Source organism: Ostrinia nubilalis, chromosome 9 (assembly GCF_963855985.1).
Source record: "Ostrinia nubilalis chromosome 9, ilOstNubi1.1, whole genome shotgun sequence".
Lineage (NCBI taxonomy): Eukaryota > Metazoa > Arthropoda > Insecta > Lepidoptera > Crambidae > Ostrinia > Ostrinia nubilalis.
This window is the reverse complement of record NC_087096.1, coordinates 16,951,465-16,974,576: the sequence shown is the minus strand read 5'-3', so window position 1 is coordinate 16,974,576 and position 23,112 is coordinate 16,951,465. Positions and strand designations below refer to the sequence as shown.

General features: G+C 36.9%; 1 protein-coding gene across 1 annotated transcript in view; it reads right to left on the bottom strand.

The window, feature by feature from the left end:
- LOC135074874 (uncharacterized) overlaps window positions 1-23,112 on the bottom strand; it is a 29,345-nt gene continuing 6,233 nt past the window's right edge. The window contains exons 12-22 of the mRNA XM_063969256.1: window positions 20,964-21,166; window positions 20,283-20,446; window positions 19,623-19,760; window positions 16,338-16,540; window positions 14,104-14,239; window positions 12,574-12,669; window positions 11,804-11,865; window positions 9,339-9,498; window positions 8,158-8,258; window positions 4,811-4,979; window positions 1-4,025 (exon numbers count right to left, since the gene is read on the bottom strand). Of these exons, the coding sequence (XP_063825326.1) occupies window positions 3,859-4,025; window positions 4,811-4,979; window positions 8,158-8,258; window positions 9,339-9,498; window positions 11,804-11,865; window positions 12,574-12,669; window positions 14,104-14,239; window positions 16,338-16,540; window positions 19,623-19,760; window positions 20,283-20,446; window positions 20,964-21,166 (1,599 nt within the window). The 3' untranslated portion in view covers window positions 1-3,858. The remainder of the gene's footprint in view (window positions 4,026-4,810; window positions 4,980-8,157; window positions 8,259-9,338; window positions 9,499-11,803; window positions 11,866-12,573; window positions 12,670-14,103; window positions 14,240-16,337; window positions 16,541-19,622; window positions 19,761-20,282; window positions 20,447-20,963; window positions 21,167-23,112) is intronic.

Sequence of the window (23,112 nt, the reverse complement as noted above, 5' to 3'; positions counted from 1 at the left end):
CACTCTTTAATCATCCATTTTATTATAAGTTTTATTGATTATAAATTAATTAGTAAAAACCTCACTAAAGATAACATTTCATTAGTAAAATTACAGTAACTAACTATTCTTATCATAACTTATTTCTTATAGAGAACTCGAAACAATAAAAATCACAAGCTTGGTACAATAATACAATAAAATCATAGAAAATTTAGATGTAGGGACCTATTCTTCTCATCAATTTATGTAAATTTTATTGAAATCCAAAATGATTTAGTTTTAACTTAGGTACTTGGGTAGTTCTACTCACGGTGGAATTATTTGGGACCATAAAATGAATCTCCAGTTTTTGTTAGTAATCAGTATAAACAGTGACTAAAGACCGAGAATATACTACAACATATCCAATTTTTAACGGGCCAGACAAAATTATGATAAATATTGATTTTACAGCGGTTTTTCTATTTTCGATGGACAGGGAAGTGAGAACATATACAGGATAGTGAAAATTTAACTGAAAGATGCATTTGAGTTTATAGTCTTTATTCTAAAAATAATAAAAAATATTTTTATGTGCATCATAAAGGTCCACTATCAATTGAACATGGAACTCATTTAGGTTGCTTCTTTTTCCGTCACCTGATCTCTTTGACTTTTCCCTACTATTCGTATCTCCTTCTATTATCTTCCTCTTCTTTCCTCGACGCTTTTCTTCGACTGGAAACAATTCGTTAGTATCTATTTTCGGCATCTCCAGCAATCCATCAGGATCATCAATGTTCATTCAATACCAGTACACTCGTAAGGTCAACCAAGTCTGATGAATCAAAATACTGGTGTTGCAGGCATTACTGGTCTCAGTTTCAGATTCGGTTTAAGCGTCATCAACATTTGCTTTTATGGAAGAATATTTTACGATGCCTATTTGGAAGTGCTCGCACTCGTTACTGCAAAAACAGCTAAAAGTTTGTATAGAGTCAAGCAAGTCAAAATGGAGTATCCAGTTTCAATGGAGTGTATGCATTTGCCTGCACTTAGTGTATTTGTAAAATGCCTTTATATGGCAGTAAATTTTGCTGGTTGGTCGATATTAACTTTTCCATTTTCTTCGTAAACCCAGGGAAATGATACACAGGGAAGTGAGATTTTTGATGTATTTTGCCAAAATCATGAATTATATAAACTTCATATCAAATTTAATATTATCAGTCAATGGACGCAAGCGAGTTTGACAATATTGTTTCATAATTGCCCTAAAATAATATAAAATACTGTTATAAATACGTAACAGATGAGTGAGAAGTTGTCTGGCCCAGACACGACAGACGATGATAACAGCGTAGCTGCGTCTAACTGACTGACGATTTGGGCGAAATAAACGTTTCACTAGGCGAACTTAACTGCATACTTAAATACATAAGAACGACAACGTGGCTTACCCTTTGTTTTGTTACAGATTTTAACGTGTTTATAGGTGGCAGGGAAGTGATACTTAATTCGTGTCGCCTTTGTTCAGCAATCAAAACATTATGTAAATAGGGAATTCAAACATAATCCATATAGGTTAAATGAAAGATACACTAATGGTTACTTTCAATACAATGTTATTTTTGACTAATTATTTTTTATATATTTTTTATTGTGATTTACATCATGAATTCTGGAATGTCACCCCACAGGGAAATGAGAATTTTTCCCATTTGAAGCCATTTTTGTCTGGGATGTTTTTATTAAAACGTGTTGAAATTCAGTGACCAAGTACTATGTGAGTTAAACTTTATTAATACCCTAAAACGAGAACTATTAATTGGTAATTTAAGGAGCTGCAAGTTGAGCCCCGTAAAATTCCCTGATTTGTAGAACTACCCACTTACGAATGTTTTTTATTAAAATACTTACCTAACAGCAAATATTATTTCTTTAGTGTTTAATTGCAATAAAATTTCTGATGATATGATTTATAATATCATTGTAAAATCCTTGCCTAATACTAAACCTAAAACTATAAATAGTTATACAAACTTAAACATTAAAATATACTATTGGCAACTGTTGTAAAATATTTTTTCATCTTTTTTTTCCCACAATAAATTTTAATACCCAGTAATAGAGATGGAAAGGCGATCTATAAATCTCTATCTTTATTTTATCTTTTACTAGCTGACGCGGCGAACTCTGTTCCGCCTTAAAGGCAATAAATAAGCTATCGCAATTTTTCCTTATTTGCTCACCGTTTAGACCTACCCTGGACTACGACAAACATTTTAAAACCAAAATCAGCTCAATCGGCCCAGCCGTTCTCGAGTTTTAATCAACTAACGAATAGCAATTCATTTTTATTTATATAGATATCCTTTTTGTATACTTATGGCTCTGAGAAATTATATGCTTACTCCTGAAGATTAAGTTTAAAGTTTTATCAAGTCTGGGTTGACTGGAAGAGATCTAATTCTAGTGTTAAGACCTAATAAATTGTGTTGTTTCGATATTTATTTTTTATTTCTATTTTGTGGTGCACAAAAAGAATATCTATCACAGCCGTATTGTATTTGCATCGTTTTCGTAATCCATTTACAAAAAGTTCATTTTATTATATCACTAGCTGACCCGGCGAACTTTGTTCCGCCTTAATGGCAATAAATAAGCAGACTTCTTTTTTTATTTCGAACGGGATAAAAAGTATCCTATGTCCTTCTCCTGGCTCTAAACTACCTCCCTGACAATTTTCAGCTAAATCGGTTCAGCCGTTCTTGAGTTATAAGTGGTGTAACTAACACGACTTTCTTTTATAAATATAGATTTGGTTGTAGTTCAAGGCTTGGTTGCACCATCTTATTTTAATTGTAACATAATGTCAAAAATATTATGTCAAATTCCATACGAAAAATACACAGATACAGTTAAAGTAAGAAGGTGCAACTGGTGCCAGTCAGCCTAAAAATAAAAAGGTAACAGACACACAGAGTTACTTTATATTTTTAATATTAGTTATCGTTTCAGCTAAATGACATCCACTGCTGGACAAAAGCCTCCCCTAAGTATTTACACACCTCCCGCGACCTTCACCAGACCGTCGGTTCACCTAGTGGGAGGCCTGCCCGCATTACGTACTAATATTAGTTATAGCCCGACCAGGAACATAAAAACCCTCGCCATGTTGCGGAAAACTAATGGTACTAATTTCTTTTAATGGCAACAGTAACTGAAAACTTCATTGACATGTCACCTTGCATGTCAGTCTATTGCTGTCAAAGTGTAAACAAACTTTATTAAAAATGTGCGCAACTGATTTTGTGAATTAAATTGCTAAAATCTTTTTTATAGTTGTGAAAGAAAAGTGGTTCACAATGTGTTAAATTATTTGTCGAAGAGAAATACTAAGGGTTCGGACAATATTTTCATTGAATAATGTTTCCGACAAAGGTTGTCAAATTGACTGACATGTTTATCGCATAGTACAGTCCACTATGAATATTAGCTGTGGTTTGTTTCAACTACCTATTTTTAAAAAAATTGTCACTTTCTAAGTGTTGAATTTTATGGAATTGGGAAAGAAGTACCGAGTTTGAAGCGTTCATGAGCAAACATTGCAGTTGAATATTCAAGTTCTGAATTTGATTATTGATGAATAATAAAATAAATCCTACTAGCTCGATTGATGGTTTCATTTAATTTATTTAAACCAGGTTACCTATAATAATATTTTTTCGTTAATTTATGAAAATATCAAATTAGCCCGTAATCCTGATACATAAAGTTAGTCTATTAATTTAACACAGGTACGACTGTACTCAGTGTTGCACTATCAAATGCAATTGAAGCGCCTCTATGCCAGGGTTTTTATGTTCCTGGTCAGGCTATATATGTTATGAGGTATCAGTTCCGCATCCGCATCCGCACCCAGTGTCCTCCTAGCATGCGGATGTTGAATGTGTCGGTGGTGAGCCGGGCCGGGATGCAGGTCCTGGCTGCGGGAGACAGCTCCACGTGGAGGAGCAGCTGGTACAGCATCACCTTCACCTCGCACAGGGCGAACCTGGAGCCTGGTGGGCATGGAGAAAGAGTGAAGACTGTGTCGCTACTTGATGATACAGTACCTGATAGTTTTGGAGGCAACTATCTGTCAGGTAAAGTATAATAATAATAATCTGTATCCCCATGAACGCCTTCCAAAAGGACGGGCCGCCGCGCCGTGCTTATCCACAGGAGAGATACAAATAATTATAAATACTCACACCAAAGAACAGAACAGAAAGAAAAGGAACACAGGTACAACTAGGCGGTCTTATCGCTATGAAGCGATCTGTTCCAGACAACCTATAAGTACTTTTTTAATATAATTTTAGTACTCAAGAAACAAATCAACATAAAAGTAAAGCGGTAAACTATTGGTGATTTTTCGGTGTTGCAGCGTTATGTGTGCATATCATCCAAGATTTCTGTTTTCTCGACTCATTTTAAAATCCATAATGGTTATAATCCAAAGTGGTTTCATAATGCGAGCTACTAAGTATGATAGAATCACAGATATTACGACATACCTATTGAATACTTTTTTGATACCATAAAATACCTCATGGTACATACATGATGCTCGATGAACTTCCCTTTTTCTTTTTATTCGTTTTGCTCATGGCAGAGCTGTCGTGGCCACGTTGAGGCGTTGACATCTGTTGTAGAGGCAGATACAACTCTTTGCACGATCTTCCGCCATCTCTCCCTGTTGGCAGACTGCCTGAGCATAGGTGACGTGTGACGCGATCGGGTTCCTTCAAGTTTTCCCTGAACGACGTTTTCCAGCTTAAGATATTTACAAAGTAAATCTTACCGATACAGTTCCTCGGTCCGAGCCCAAACGGCACGTAGGTGAAAGGCTTGATGTTGTGCTTGTTTTCTTCAGAGAAGCGCTCGGGGTCGAAGCGCAGCGGGTCGGGGAATAGCGCCGGGTCGCGGTGAAAGCACCACGCCGGCACCGCCAGCGCCTCGCCGGCGCGGATCTGCAGTATAAACATCAATGATATTATAGAACTATAGATATGTTATGTTCATAGAAATTACGATTTTAATCCGTGCCGAGCTATTCCAAATTGCACACATTGACAAATGTAACTGATAAGTGAAACAAAAGATACGAAATAGCACGCAAATGAAAGAGATAGCTATAGTTTTAACGATTCTGCACTAACTAATCTATGTCCGCAGCGCACGCATCCTTATCGCTCTAACGTCAAAACAAGATCGCTTTCTCTTTCTTAACTTGAACATGGCGCATGGCGTCTTGATTGTTTGCATAAATAATTGAAAATATAAATACTAAATAATTTTGCATAATCACATGTGATAAGAGATCCCTTGTATTTTGTTTACTTTAGAGTCATAATTGGTACACTTTCGAAACACACACGATGGCATTTTTTATTTATTTTGGTAAGAACACAGGAACTTACGGTGTGGTACGCACGCGATTGCGCACGACGCAGGCCACACGAAGACTAAACACAAGACGTCCCAATTGGGACGTATTTGAGATTCACAGCGCGAGCGCTTATAACATATCTGCTTTTGTTTTTATACAGTGTGAGTCACGTTAAAGTGTACATATGAAAATAGATGAAACTAGACCTGTTTTTATCGACAAAAAAGAGGTCAAAAATTTTTTGAGATTTTTTTTTAAATTTTTATATAATTTTTTTTCTTCCAATTACTTATTGTAAAGAAAACGTAATAACTTTTAAACTAAGCGGTAGATCCTGATAAAATAAAAACAGTAATAATGCTAAATAACAGGTGATACTAAAAAATACATAAAATACACAAAAAAGGCCAACAAATAATAAAAAATGATACTTTTTGAAAAAAAACTGCTTAAAAATTCGTGTTTTTTTGGTTATTTGATAAATTTCTCCAAAAAATGCCCCTATAACCGGTGGTTTTTATTACTTTTTATTGTTCTCTATCGTATTATCTTTGTAAAACCAAAAATCGCATGTCTCTATCCCTATCACAACATTTGCTATGATCGTTTGAACAAAGGCCTGCCACAACATTATTCTCCGCTACAGGTAGAGACAATTTTAATTTTAACTAAAATGCTTATTTTACTTCGAAATCTTTTGTTTTTATTTGAAATCTAACTTGTCTTTATCAAAATTACAAATCTAGAGCCATTTTCAGTTTTGTTGTTAACGAAGCGTTGAATGGCGCGCCCGGAGAGGCTTAGTTCAAACGATCATTGCAAACGTTGTGATAGGGATAGAGACATGCGATTTTTGGTTTTACGAAGGTAATACGATAGAGAATAATACAAAGTAAAAAAAACCACCAGTTATAGGGGCATTTTTTGGAGAAATTTATCAAATAACCAAAAAAACACGAATTTTTAAGCAGATTTTTTTCAAAAAGTATAATTTTTTATTATTTGTTGGCCTTTTTTGTGTATTTTATGTATTTTTTTAGTATTTCCTGTTATTTAGCATTATTACTGTTTTTATTTTATCAGGATATACCGCTTAGTTTAAAAGTTATTACGTTTTCTTTACAACAAGTAATTGGAAGAAAAAAAAATCTATAAAAAATTAAAAAAAAATCTCAAAAATTTTTTGACCTCTTTTTTGTCGATAAAAATAGGTCTAGTTTCATCTATTTTCATATGTACACTTTAACGTGACTCACACTGTATAATATCATTGATAAACATACATAAATGTTACACAGCTAGGGACTGGAATTTGTTGCCTGCTGCTGTCTTTCCCGAAGACTATAATCCGGGCCTTTTCAAGGTGAGAGTGAATAGGAACTTACAGGGCAGATATGTACCATCCTAGACTGCATCCCACTGAACATCAGGTGCGATTGTGGTCAAATACCAGCCTTGATATGCATAAAAAAAAGCACATGATGTCGTGCCCTGCGTGCCCAAATAACTGCACGCAGGCAGATTTAATGAAGGCTACTGACAACGCCACTCTTGTGGCGGAGTTTTGGGCTAACGCTATGTAGGTTTGTTGTTGACACGACAAGAAGAAGAAGAACCACTTCATAAACCACGCAATATGGAAATCATTAGGGGAGGCCTATGTAGTGTACTTCCTATGGCGGAAAGGATGATGATGATTAAAATTTTTAAATAATGACGATAATACATATTTTATAATACAATTTGTGCGTGGGGTACACAGTAGTTTCAGTGTTATAGCATAGCTTTTAGACGCAGAAGAAATGAGCATCGTCACCACTGTCAGGGAGCAGGGTGGTGTGTGGGACTTCCAGCACCCTGAAAGGGCGCTGCTTCGTGATGATAAGGACGGGGTATACTCTCTAGAGGGGTTGACGGTATCACGAGTGTACAAAGTATGATGCGACAGTAGTAGCAATTTTGTTATTATGCCATCATCATCAGGTCATTACGATTTTTTAAACGGAATGATGACTAGATAATTATAACTTAGTTTACAGAGAAATGAAAACGATAATCCCGATAACCCCTATAAAAAGGTCAAATCTCAATAATGCCAGTGTCATCATGAGTGGGTACACCAAAATCGTTAAATTCCACGACAGTCCAGTTTTTTTATCATTGCAAATAATAATGAACTCATTTAGAGATTAATATTTTTGCGAGAACAGCTAACGTCCTGTTTTAAGTTCACTCACACATCCGATTAATCACGTATTCATAGTTAGTAACTCAAAAGCATTTTGTGTATTAAGTAGGTGCAAGTATACAGGGTGAATGCTTTCTTCTTTGTCGCTACACTCTTGGCAGAGTGGTCGTGGTCGTCACACTTGGAATGGTGGCAAGTTTCACAATCCGTCACCATTCCTCCTGTACTGCAGCCTTTCTTGTGATCACCTGGGTGATCAAAGCCAGGTGATCAAAGTGGAATAGACCTTCTTGTACACTCGTGGAGTAGACCATTGAGAATATTTTGACCTAATCAGTCCAGCACATGATAAAACTAATGCTTCATCATCATCATCTCAGCCATAGGACGTCCACTGCTGAACATAGGCCTCATGCTTTCCATGTTACCCGGTTGGTAGCGGCCTACGTCCAGCACTTTCCTGCTACCTTTATGATGTCGTCGGTCCACCTTGAGGGTGGACGTTCCACTAAAATAAAAACTAATGCTTACTGACTCTATTCACGAAGATACCAAGACCAAAGCAACTTACGTAGTAGTCTTGCGTGGCCTTGCTGTTAGGGCGGCCGAGGTTGTAGTCCTTGACGCACAGCCGGTCCATGGCGATGCCGGGCGGCCACATGCGCAGCACCTCTGCAATGTCACAGGGAAGTAAGCCCATAAAGATTGATAAAGAAACCAAGTTAAAACCTGTTTAAATTAATTCAATTATGCAACGAGAAAGTTTAAAATTAACAAAATTTTGTAAAAATGTTGCAAACCCCTAATAACCTTAGATGATCCAGAGGTGATGTCAGAAAATTAAGTTTACTAATTTCTTTCGACGATGCATGTGCAAAAAAGAATGATACATGTAAAGACTCCATAAGAGCATTTGACGATTTGTAGGAATTAATTCAATTAGTCTATACAAATCAAAATAATTTTGAATATTTTTTGACGAATTTGTACAACTTACCAACCTGATAGTAAAATTATGGGAATAACTACTACGAGCATTGAAAAAATAAGTAAGGCTGAGTTGCACCACTTAACTTTGACGGTAACTATAACGATAACCGGTGTTTTTGTATGGAGTTTGACAGATTTTTGACGTTTGTCAAAGTTAAAGTAAGATGGTGCAACCCAGCCTAAGAGTATTTTATTCTTCCCAGCAGGGTCCTCCTGACTTTCTCTAATTGACCAAAAGCAAAGGAGAGGATTTGGCTTGCACTCTCCATGCTAGTCAGATGGATTGAGGAGTCCTATTTTTGTATATTTCTCCCTTTGTCACCTCATACGACATCCAAGGAGACAGAGAAGATTGGTTTTAACCTACTCTACCAGAAGTACCAGAACCAAACAGCTCACTAACTGAACTATAGTCTGGTCTGTGAGCACGTAGAATTTTGTCCAATGACCCCAATCTACCCATCCTTATCGCTCGCGCGTAATTATGTTGCTGTCGCGCTCGCACACTCACTGCGGGCGCCCGTCGCACAGTCGCTCACAGACCGGGCTTTAGAACTTCTTTTCTTTTTTTCAGCCAAATGACGTCCACTGCTGGACAAAGGCCTCCCTCAAGGTTTTCCACAATGAACGGTCCTGCGCTGCCCGCATCCAGGCTCTTCCCGCGACCTTTACCAGATCCTCGGTCCACCTAGTAGGACTGGCTAGGCTAGGCTTTAGAACTGTTAGTATTTTATTCCACGGGTTGTCTAACAGAATACTGACCCGACACCACCATGTCCAGATACACCATGTTCTGTATGGAGTTGTAGTCGAACTTGCCGCCGTTCTTGCGGTCGTTGTCCCGGATCTCCTGCAGCAGCCGCTCTTGCACGTCGGGGTTCACGGCCAGCTCGTGCAAGGCAAAGGACATGGCTGAGGACACCTGGTAGGGTAAAAAGTATGAGACATGTAAAGACTCCATAAGAGCAAAACTAAGCTATTTTATTAGTCTTTTTCTTCTTCCTTTTTTTTTCTTTTTTCTTTTTTTGGTAACGCAGCATGCCCATAAGCCCAAGGCGTCCACTGACAATCAGTGTCTAGCCATGCATTTAGCTGGCTGGATATACAAAGCACAACGCCTTAACCCTTCATTTGATTTTGTTCACTGGGATGAACATTCAATTGAAAAAAATAATATGCCGAGTGCATACGTCTTAATTTCTGGTAAGTTTTTTTTTTCACTAGAAAATATACTTAAGTTTTGGTAGAAAAATATTTTTATGTGCTAGTCACAGTCTGAAAGTGTTAATTTTAGCCAAAATGCCGGCCATAGCGAAGACCAGGCTTTAGTGTCAAGGTGTTTATTCAAGCTTTACATGTTTTTTATTATAATTGAGTAATGACAGTGGTTTTAACGTATTGCATATTGTTCATGCTTAATAACTTGATTGATTTACAATGCTCATTTAATAAATAAGCCATGTTATACCAGGTCAAAGTCGAGTGTTCATCCCAGTGAACATTGCCAAATTACTAATAATCTTTGATTGTTCATCCCAGTGAACGTTGTCAAATAGGCTATGAAACGTTTATTTTTGCTTAATTTTATTTCAGTGGACTAATTTCTTTATTTAGAGGATTTTTTTATTTTGTTTGGGATGTTGGCAGCTTAATACTGTATATTGCATGAAATGTAATAATAATGTTTTGTTACTGGTAAAAGTGGACATAATTGTTTTCTAAATTTTCATGCAAAATAATTACATATTTTAATTTAGCGGTTGTTTGTAGATTCAAAGTTTGTAGTTCCAAATAATATTATTGATTAAAATCATTTTTACTTTTTTATTTAAACCCTGAAGAATATATTTTATAAATGTGGGATCTGTTTTTTTATTATTAGTACTTGTCCACTTTTAAGTTACATGAACAAAAAATTATGATTTTTTCTTTAAAAACATTAAACATTGTTTTACCTCAACGATCAAACAAAATTGTATGGTAATAGTTAATTTCTTACTATTTTGTGCACCAAAAAGCGTTTAATAATATAAATTTAACTTTTTATATGAATAATTATTTTAATTTAATGCCGCTACCCTAAATTGGCAATGTTCACCCCAATGAACAGTTAAAATTCTTCATATATTTGGCAGTGTTCATCGGGATGAACATTTTTTTTTTCTATTTGGTGAAGTTCCGATTTTTTATATATTTTTTTCTGACCTATAAATAACCCTAAGAACATAAATCCGACGATGTATTTTTATTTTTTGATAAATAATGAGTCTGCCAAATTAAGGGTTAAATCATAGACATAATTACGTATCATTATTGTTATTTTTTATTGTGTTAAATTGTTTCTTTTATTTTTCTATGTTGTGTTCAAATAAATTATTCTTTCTTTCTTTCTGCCTCGCCTTATTCCGTTACGCGGGGTCGGCTATTTTTAATAGTCCATTCAAAGAAGAACGGTCACGCCTCATACAAAAAAAAACCCAGACCCGACAGAAACGAGACATACCTCAGTTTTTTTGTCATGTCTTAATGAGTTAAATTATGTATTTTTTATATTCGAAATCTATGTATAACACCAAAATATTACCCTTTGTTTTTGTTCAGGCGTTATACAAAAACTAATACAAAATGCCTATTTATCACCAAAATTGGTAAATGTATGTACCTAAATTTCTATTACAGCTGCTATGGAATGGTGACCTGGAGATACAGCTGGATTATACAGGGTGGTTATGGTTATACATAAATGGAACGATAAGTGGTCTCACTCGATTATTTCTAAACTATACAAGATATCGAAAAACTAGTTACTGATTCTGAAAGTGTTTCACGAGCTCTTTCAAATGGTACCAATATTATTATAGGTTACAGATTATGGAAGCTGGTAACATTGAATTTTTGGATTTTGTAACTTCTCGTCTCCACCCTGTATAATCCGGCTGTATCTCCAGGTTACCTAGGTACATTCCATAGCAGCTGTAATAGATATTTAGGTACAGACATTTACCAATTTTGGTGATAAATAGGCATTTTGTATTAGTTTTTGTATAACACCTGAACGAAAACAGAGGGTAATATTTTGGTGTTATACATAGATTTCGAATATAAAAAATATATAATTTAACTAATTAAGACATGACAAAAAAACTGAGGTATGTCTCGTTTCTGTCGGGCCTGGGTCACAGATGACCGTTCTTCTTTGAATTTTTGACTTAAGTACTTTGACTTACCGTTTCAAAGCCGGCAATGAAGAACAGCACCGCTTGGGCCACTAGGTCTTCGTCGCTCCATACTGTAAATTGAAGATTTTTCATGATGATGATAGGGCAAACAAGCATGGTCACCTACGTGTAGTATTGACCATTATGCGTAAATGAGGGTTTTCGCGATTGATAAATCCGCCAGATGGCAATACGTAGACGTGAGGTTCAAATGCTGCATGATTGGTTATTTTTGACATGACATTGACAGATATGTCAAAATCCACCAATCATGCAGCATTTGGACCTCCCGTCTACCCCTCATTCCTTTAAAATGCGAAATTAAAGAGTTCGTAATAGATGGGCAAACAAACAGCATGCATTTTAGTTGGAGACACTTAAAAGAAATAATACACTGTGAATTGATCTCATGTTTAGGACATTGCAGGCTTGGATCAAACCGGTTTTAAATGTGTTGAGGTCCTGATTCGTAATAGACGCATAACATAAAGTTGATTAAAGTAGGTTGTTTTTAAATTGCTATAAAATTTTAATACCAAGCAGAGACGTTAATTGATCAATTTAAGAACAGTTTTTGATTAACTGAGTACGTATAATTTTGCGCTTTGTCATTACGAACGATGTTTGCAAATTGTTATGTTTTAACATTGTGTGCTTTGCCATTATAAATATTTGCTGTGCAAATAAACTAAGGCACGTGATAATAGGTTTTGTATTGTATTAAAAGAGTAAATATTCGCTAAGATATGCGTACGTTGATGTAAGAGTGTTATTAGTACCTCGGTCGATGTTCTTCTTCCCAACATTCGACTCCTCGACGGTGGCAAATCCTGCGTCGGAGTCTTTCGCAATCTTGTCGTCGTGTACAAGTTTTCCTGAAAATACCAAATTACGAGTAGGTATAGTTAGAAAATCAAAAGGATCATCAAAAGGTAATTAATTGTGATTAAAACAAAATTGAGCAGATATAAAACAGATAAAATACTAAAATATAGTTAATACGATGGCAATATATCATAATATCAGTGTGTAGGCACAGGTGTCTAGGTATCATTACGCATTTGTTACCAAAATAGCTCTAAGATTATTATTTTTATCTTTGTTTGTATAAGACTGAGAATTGGATACAAAATATTATCAGCTGAATAGGTGATTATCATTGTTTTTTTCACCGAAAAATATTTAATTCGCAAGTCACGACGATAAAAATAAGCTTTCACCAGCTGGCTGAAGATAACGGTATTATCGATCAATAATTTTAATTAGATAAAATTTACATAAATAATAGGTAATGGATTCAGAAGTATTTCCTAAATATTATGTAACAACAAATAAGAGTTGTTGTGATGATTGAGCAAATACATTTTTTTTGTCAAGTCACTAGACAGGTCTAGGTCTGTGATAGCCTCTGTAATAATTAATAACCGTCACTGAGATATAATTTTATTACATACTCGTAGATTTACAACAGCATCTGAGTTTATTGCGCTTCTTCTTCTTAGCACTGGCCCATATTATTTTCTCATAACAATGGTAAAGGTAGAGACGTGTAAACCTGCTTTAAGCTTACTTGCAGAAAATAAGTAATAATTTTGAATTGGTAAGTCTATAGTCGCCAGGTGCACCAGGCAATATGCCAACAGGGAGAGATGGCGGGAGCAGGGCCGGACCGTGAGTTTAGGGGGCCCTGGGCTAATACTGAGGTACCACCAACTAGGTATACTATTTCGCATTATGGTCTTTTTTTGACTTTGACTTGACTTAGCTGGGGGCCCCTTGAATACACGGGCCCTGGGCTGAAGCCCAAAAAGCCATATTATGTTAGATCCGGCCTTGGGCGGGTGAGCTGTATCCGCCCTACAATGGACACATGGACACCTTAACTCGACCACAAGAGCGAAACGACAGAGGAGAAGAAAACGAAGACGTACCTTTCTAAGTTACTAAATCTTTGTTTGTCACCTGTCATCCGCTTTGCAATGGAGAGAAGTCGGACCTTAACGTCGAACACCTCCTGTTCTTCTGATTAATTTCGTTGCGGGTCCAATGACAGTTAACTTTTCCCCGGGACAAACTTGATCCTGGCTACACAGGAGTTTTTTTTTATCCACAACTGTATCTCACCTGATGGTAAGTGATGCTCAGGCCAAAGCGAGCGAGCTTCACCCAGAATCCTCAACCACGGAAGAACTGGCTATCTTACCTCTAACTGCCGGAACACAACAATGCTGTTAATATTGTTGTTATGGCGACAGACTTAGGTAAGATGGTTGCAGCGGTGGGAACGAGGGGTGGCAATAGGCCCGTACCTTTCTTGGCCTCCATGAGCAGATGGATCATGTCGGGGCGGACGATGTGGCGCGCGTCGCGGTCGCTCATGGTGCCCAGCACGAGTCCCTTGAAGAACTTCTTGGTGGGCTCCGTGAACAAGGTGATGCCGAGTTTCTGAAAACATTGTTTGCTACTTTAGTTTCTGTCTTCTTTCCGCTGGATTTACAATATCGTCATCATGGAACGTTCTGTGAAATCACTACATACTCGCATATAAAACAAAATCCTCCGCCGCATCTGTCTGTTTGTAAACTCAAAAAGTACTGAATGGATTTTCATGCAGTTTTCACTAATAGATAGAGTGATTTGTCAAGGTTTTTCGTAAACATGTTAAAATCATCATCATTTCAGTCATAGGACGTCCACTGCTGAACATAGGCCTCCCCCAATGACTTCCACGTGGCACGGTTGGTAGCGGCCTGCATTCAGCGCCTTCCTGCTACCTTTATCAGGTCGTCGGTCAATGCTTGCCTATGTTAAAATAATAAGAATAATTTTGTTAGAAGTATAAATCCAGCTTCCAGGGAGCTTTCATTCTCTACTACTAATTAGATTATAAGCAAAATGAGCATTACAAGATCAGCTACGTGGATTCGTTTTGGGATCCTAATTTCATTCTTAAATTAATGACTAACATACCTAGTTTTAAATGACATTGAAGTTCAAAATTGTTTGTATCCTGGTTAGTCATTATCTGATATTGATGCTGGTTATCAAATAATTATGCGTATTCAAACCGGCACTACAATGACAAAGATAACCACAGGATTGCTTTTTATCGTAACTCTAGTTAAATCGTTTTGACCTTCATTCTCCCAATGATTTCAAGTTCAATTCATAAAATTTAATCAAACTGAACAGGATAGATAACCCTATCTGTTATGCGGGACCTACAGAAACACATCCGGGTACAGTAAAAACTGAAAAAATGTTTAGTCCTTATTAACTCAACTTTAATTAATTGCTGACACAAAAAGTGAATGGATGTTACAAAACTTGTTTATTTTTTGCCGAAACAAAATTTGAACGCAGACTTTTGTGGCCATTAGGTTAAAATTTACACTAAGATAATATCCTGGTGGTATTAGATCCAGCAACCGCAGTGACTTTGTAATCCGACACCACCAAGCTTGCCGCCTGACAAGTTCAGTTGCTTTTGTGTAGTAGTATAGTGTCAATAAGTGTGTTAATGTTATTGTTATGGCGCAGTTACTTTATGTTTATTGATCAGAAAGAGTAAACTCGCAGTTCAGTTCATAGCTCCGCCCATACTTCCATGCTTCTGTTCAATCAATTTCGCGCAAAGTGTAACTGCGCCATAAAATGAAGATGACGCGACGCATACAAGTCGCCGGCCGGCGCGTGCGCTTGACCCTCGTCTTCCTTGACCGTGAATCAGTTATTTATCGACCTTCAACGAGTTATAAGTAATTGTTGTTCTGTACGTATTATGTGGTGTCACCCCACTCAAGTGTACATTTATTAGCTTCTTGAGTAAATGTGTTGAATGTTAATAAAGGTGAGAAGGTGTACGGAATATTAGATTAGATAACCGACGATTATTCCTAAGAACGCAGGGTAATAATATTCATGTATGTTTGTTTATCTATATATACTAATATTATAAAGCTGAAGAGTTTGTTTGTTTGTTTACTTGAACGCGCTAATCTCCGGAACTACCTACTGGTCCGATTTCCAAAATTATTTCAGTGTTAGAAAGCCCATTTAAGGCTATAGGCTATACAACACGATCAATAGGAGCAGAGCAATAATGAAAAATGTTGCGAAAACGGGTTTTCACGCGTACGAAGTCGCGGGCACAGCTAGTGTTATCATAATCATAATGATATAGGAGTGGACGTCGTGGTTAAAATTATGACGATCCTAGGACTTCATTTACAGTGGCTTAACCCCCAAGTTTGAAAAAGTACCATGTGAAATTTTCCAATATTCTGTTGTGTAATTTTTGTATTTTTTCTGGCAAATGTATGAGTCATTCGCAGAGCATAGCAGACGAGGCGAAGAAAATCGGTAAGACCTGGAGCGAGATCAAGCGCGAAGCTCAAGACCGAACGCGATGGAGGACTGTTGTGGACGCCCCATCTAGGGGACATAGGATCTTAAGTCAAGTAAGTCAAGTGTGAGTCATTTCACTTATAAAATAACCCGTATTTCTGGCGCAGTCGGGTAAGAAGATATTAATAAAACTCACATCAACGACAGCCGGGAAGTTGGTCATCGCGAAGAACTTGAGCACCTGCAGGAAGTTGAAGGTGGAGGCCTCCTTGCCCATCGCGTAGAACTCGTTATCCTGCTGCGCGTGCGAGTCCACCTTCAGCCCGAAGGCGCACGACGCGATCACGTCGTTGGCGTAGCGCGTCGTCAGGTCCTTCACTTCCACGTCGATGAAGTCGTCTAGACAATTCGACCGCAAGATTGAGCATTGAGATTATGCGTTTCGAGAACTCTGTCATAATGCGAACAGCTAGGGACTGGAATTCACTGCCTGCTGCTGTCTTTCCTGAACACTATAATCCGGGCCATTTCAAGACGAGAGTGAATAGGTAATATCCTAGACTAAATCTAATTTTAAGACCAGGTGCGATTGCGGTCAAATACCTGCCTTGTCATGTATAAAAAAATGAGATTAGACTATTTGAACCCAATCGTAACACAAGCATATTTAGCGTAGAATGAGGTTACTAATTATACTCTTTAAAAATAAGTTGACCTTCTCCGTAGTCTGGAATAAGATCCAGAGGTTCTTGATTCGATTCCCCATGGAGGCAAAGTAGTTAGTATTGGGCTACAAATTCACGATAATTAACTTAGAGATAATTAAGGCCGGGTAGCAGAGAAAATGGCGAAATTGAGGTTTTCATTTTTCATTTTTGAGGTACTAAACAGTAAAATTAAAGGCTAAGATTTTTATTGGGCATAGTTGAGGATATTTTCTAGGGCTATTAACGGATGGAAACACGATTTGATGAAGTTGACTCGATAGAATAAATTCCCAAAGTTACCTCTATTCGTTTTCTATTTATGGTTTTATTTTTAAAATAAGCGATTTGAGATTCTAAATCTTTTACTAAACTAAAGTTCAGAAATAACTTGAGGGCTTTTAACGGATGAAATTTTTATATTGCGTCTTATTTAGTTACTATGTTAAAAAATGTGGAAAAAATCGTCCATGACGGCTTGGACAATCTCAATCAGTCGCGCGGTGGCGCTTACGGAGGACGGACGCGTGTCAGTTTTTTGGCCGTGACAGTTCGCGATTTGTCAATATTTTTGACAATGATGACTTTGATGAGTCACAGTATAATAATATCAGTGTTACTGGAGAAAGCTTAAATTCAATTCAATTTTGTCTACCTATTGAAATTTAAATCGTTCGCATCCTTTTAAACGAAGACTCTACTCATGATACATGGTACATTCCTCAAATATGAGACAAAACCAATGAGTTAAAATTACATTTTAATAGTACCTACATACAATCGTCTTACTCTTTAGAAGAGCACACTGACACAAATAAATAATAAAAAATACTGTCTAAGGTCTGTAGCTAAAGGTCTAAGCTGTAAGATAGAAGAATCTTCTAGCCAAAAAGATGGCAGATGCAGCAGATATCAACGGATTTAAAACTGGAGTTCATATGACTCCTTGTAGACTTGAGTCTCTAGAGCGTCCCTTCCTCCACCATGCGTAAGAATTTTCACAAAAATACTGTCTAAGGTCTGTAGCTAAAGGTCTACGCTGCAAGATGGAAGAATCTTCTAACCAAAAAGATGGCAGATGCAGCAGATGTCAACGGATTTAAAACTAGAGTTGATGTGACTCCTTGTAGACTTGAGTCTCTAGAGCGTCCCTTCCTCCACCATGCGTAAGAATTTTCACAAAAATACTGTCTAAGGTCTGTAGCTAAAGGTCTACGCTGCAAGATGGAAGAATCTTCTAACCAAAAAGATGGCAGATGCAGCAGATGTCAACGGATTTAAAACTAGAGTTGATGTGACTCCTTGTAGACTTGAGTGTCTAGAGCGTCCCTTCCTCCACCATGCGTAAGAATTTTCACAAAAATACTGTCTAAGGTCTGTAGCTAAAGGTCTAAGCTGCAAGATAGAAGAATCTTCTAGCCAAAAAGATGGCAGATGCAGCAGATGTCAACGGATTTAAAACTTGGAGTTCATGTGACTCCTTCTAGACTTGAGTCTCTAGAGCGTCCCTTCCTCCACCATGCGTAAAAGTTTTCCAAAAATACTGTCTGAGGTCTGTAATAAAAGTCTAAACTGCAAGATAGAAGAATCTTTTAGCCAAAAACATGGCAGATGCAGCATATATCAACGGATTTAAGACTGGAATGGCACCACCTTGCAATGTCATCCTCTCATTGTTATCTGTAATGTAAATTATTTTTAAAATGTATTTAAAAAATAAAATGTTCGTTTTATTATTTCAATAATCTGACCTCTCAACTCAACTACACTACACAAACACCTTTGTTCGCAACTGTACTGACGAAACCTCGATATTATACCGTTCATTTAAGATGGCAAGCTTTTTGCTGCGGTAATGCACTCCAGGTAACCGTGTGTGATGCTTATTGCTCATAGTGATTTTCGATACAGAGCACCGTACATACGTTATACATAAATTATGGAAAGAAAACACCCAGACCAATACAAACAAATATGTATGCAATTTTAGTATGATATTTTTAATTATTAATAAACAAAAAGACTGAACAAAATTGATGTGTACTGATTAATGTAATTAACCAGATGCAAAGCTTTGTGAATTGCAACAACTATAATTTATTATCCAAGCTCTAAATAATCGCTACTACGAGTAACTGATCATAAAATGTTTTTCCAATCGCTCAAGCTCCCGAGGATCTACCGATAGGTCGGGTGACGTAATCTTGAAATTCTTTTAGCCGGCGCGGAACTTCCGGAAGGTCGGGTGACGCCACGCCTCTTTGAACCGTGTTTACTTTGGCAGTTATATTCTATGTTTATTCGATTCTAAAACATATTCCCAAAAATATTGAAAGTTGTTTTAATTTGTATCACTTGGATATGATTTGTATTAGAAAGTGCTGTGAGTGTGACGCTTGAACGGAAGGAAGTCAACCTAACCTAACCAACTGCGTATTTCCAAACTGCGTATTTCTATACTGTGTAGCCGCGAGAGCTCTTTGGCGCGCTGTCTTCGGCGAAGTATTGCGCGCGCAGATTTTGACAGCGCGAAATACCTACTTTAGCAGAAATACCAAGCCTTAAAGTTAAGAATATTTTTATTGATGTAATACACTGTAACATTTTATATTGAAACCCTGGCTCCTAAACTAGTGTAAACTGTATTTCAGGAGCCAAGTTTGCTTATAAGATATAGAAAAAGACCCAGAATTGGATCTTCTGCGTATATTTTTTCGTTATTAGAAACTTTTTTCCAGCCATATTAGTAAAATAATAGCCTAAATGCGTTGGGTTACCTTTGGAAGCTTTGATCTTCTTCTTCAGCGACTCGATCATCTGGTCTCCCACTTCCACCATGAAGGGCACCATGAGACGCATCTTGGAGCTGGTGAACGCCGGGCTCAAGGTTGAACGCATGTCTTTCCATTCTTGACCTTGAAAAAGGATAGATTTCAATAAAGGTAAAAAGCTTTGTTATTTTAATAAAAATTGTTTACAAGTTGGCATTTGAAAATCTTAGTCCTCGTTATCTTTGGTCATTGTATATTTTTTGCTCAGAAAAATAACGTCAGAATTGGTTTTAGTTTTGTTTGGGTGCAATTAACGTAGGACTGGTGGTTGTGGCAATCCTCGGAAGAGGTTTTTGTCCACCCGAGGTTGAAAAGGATGTTTTGCGATCTTTGTCGCAAACTCTTTTTGAATTTAAACAGATTAAATTCTGACACTAAGAATAAAAGTTAATATTATTTTTTATACCTCTCAACCTTTGTTCATTTTTGTTCCTTTATGTGGGCAAGCGGGGGGCTTGCCCACTATTAGGTGGACATACGATCTGATCCGTATCCAGGCACATCCCGCAACCTTCACAGTGGCACAGGACCGGTCTTTATGGAAATCCTTGGGGGAGGCCTTTGTCCAGCTGTGGATGTCATTTGGCTGAAACGAACGAACGATACCTCTCAAAGAAAACAGGTTTCTTCCAAAGAGGGGGTCGGTTTTCTCATTGACGAACGACCTGTGGTCGATGAAGTGCTCGAAGTCCTTGATTGTGATCTTCTTCACCAGCTCGATGTCCTTCAGCACCACCATGGGGATCAGGAACTCGTATCTGCCTACAAACCTGTAGCAGGCGTTAAAATTGATTAATTAAAAATATTAACTACTATCATCAATGTAGGTAGGAATACATTTATTTTAGGTAATTTACGTTTCTATCTTTTCCTAGCGACATAATGTAGTATTTTAACAACGTCGAGATTTGGGGAAAGATATGAAACGATATAAAACGTAGATTGAATAGATTTAAGTAGACAGATAATATTATATTTAATTACTTTGGATTACTTTTATTTATTTAAAACTTTATTATTGCACAACCTTATGGCATTCTCTTCCAGTCAACCTTTATATTGAGACAATTAATAATATACGAAAATGTGCCTTTAAAAGGAAAATATCTGTCATAATAATGCATTAAGTAACTCGTACATTATATTTAAATAGTGTGACAGACTTTTCGTCTGGCATAAATAAATAATACCCTCCACTAAAGTGGAGGAGGCTCATAGTCCAGCAGTGGACTGTAAAAAGCTGTTAATTATGATGATAAAAGGGAAATAAGGGTTCGATGAGCTCACCTGTCTTCCGGATAGTCATGGTAGAGCCTGTCGAGGTGGTCGGTGAAGTGCTCCACGCGGAAGAGGATGCGCGTCATGTTGCCCAGTAGTGGGACCGGCTTGGGGCAGTTCACGCCGAATCGGGAGAAGCGGCTGTAGCGGCGCCGAAAGAACAGCCATACTGCCGCCAGCACCACACCTAGCCAGATGAAGAACAGCATCCTCTGAGGAATATTTATGATTTAATAATCTTCTCCTCAAATCCAGTCTGCAACGCAGAAAGAAGCACAACCTTCGGTACATGCCTTTGAATTTCACGACCCACTTTATAATAATTATTATAGTACTGTTTTTTTATAGTTTATGTGAGTGTAGGACAATTCCTCTATTTGCCTTTCTGGCAAAGTTAATTTATTAGAAAGGGTCGTGCTCCTAGAGTACGAGTACGAAGTAGTACGTAGAGACACGTAAACGACAATAAATTGAAATGAATTGAATAAAAAAAATGAATTATTTGGGTTGCATAATAAATTGTATTATTTTTTACGGATATGAGGTGATATCCGTATTTCGTTTTATATTACAACTTTGAATATATGTAAGTTCCGATTTAGGTACATTTTCATATGAGTAATATTGTAGTAGATCATCATTATTAAAATAATTGTTTACTGCTTGTCTCTTTCAAGGTCTCTCTGGTTTATGTAACGAGAACTATCATCCATGGTGTAGAACGTGTCAAGAGTATAAACACAGCAATTATAATAAATTCATCATTCAATCATTATATTATAATGGCTGTACTATCCTGAGGGGTTGGCAGTTGGCACGAATCTTCCCCTAGTGACCACATATTTTTAGAGAGCAGTCAAGCAACAGATAGAGTTAGAAAAAGAGTCAGGTTTAACTGGGCAGGTTTTCTTGTCCGTCAATACTAATCCCCCAAAGGACTTGCGAAAGCTTTTGTGAAGCAATAAGGCAGTATAAGTTAAGCCTAAAAGACAAAAGTAAAAACAGAGACTTGAACACGCTAAAGTTCAACGTCCTTGGATAAAATAAATTTTATTAATAACAAAACTTTAAATAAAAATATGTTGTATCATTACGTTATCCAAATTATCACCCGACTCCAATTCCGTACAAAAAACTACAACAACAACCGCAAAAAAGCCAATGTTTACAAACAGATAGTTAAGGCCACTCACACAGTACAGTATTAGTAATTGTCCTCTGATGTACACACACACACACACGGTGTAAGATTACCAACAAACTGGTTGGACAACCGCTTGTGTCAACGGTTGGCTTTATTATGCGCTTGCGCCTTTATGAGGCTCAGAAGATAAGGATAAATGTTCACGGAGGACTGGTAGTCATATCTACTCGTGTAAGTAAGGCAATAATTAGTAATAAGGATAATTATGTTGTAACTTTTGAACTTACGGCTACCAGATGATAATTATATGGGGTGGTCTGTCTGATTTTTTGTAGCCCTTCTCAGCAACAAATGCTTATTTTGAAGTTCTCTGCTGAAAAAATAATGAGACATATGTGAGCTTTTTAGGATCAACAAAGTTTTGTTATTTTATAAATGGTTTTAGTTTCAATTTACCTGTATTATGCCAATTTTTCTATGAAATTAGCAATATATTTTGCATTGCTATTTTTAAAACGTGCTTGCATCATTCATTATCTTATTGTCTGAATTTAATAAGCTACTAGGTCTATAACTGCTATTCAGTCTGTGAAAGAAATTAATAATTATTTCATTAAAATCATCCAACAAAATTTAAATAGGTACATATTTTCTTTATTTCCTAACATTTCTGGCCGTTGTGAAACCGATCGATTGGTGCAACATCCATCAGATATGGCATAAGTCTCCCCGTCTTTATGTGGTATATAATAGAAAAATCAACTTTTTATTTGTATTTTTGTACTTCTTTAATATTATCTTGACATGAGAAGTGAGTGATTTTCATCGCTTTCTAAATTGCGATGATTTTTGTTCCTACAATAAATCGATTGCACAATGGCCACAAATTTTCTGAAATAGTTACGATTTTTTTATTCGACTGGATCATCAACGTTCAAATTAATTACATTCCGGAATGTAAAATTTTCAAGAATCGTTCAGGGGTGTTTAACCTTTTTCAAAGTGAAAGTTAGA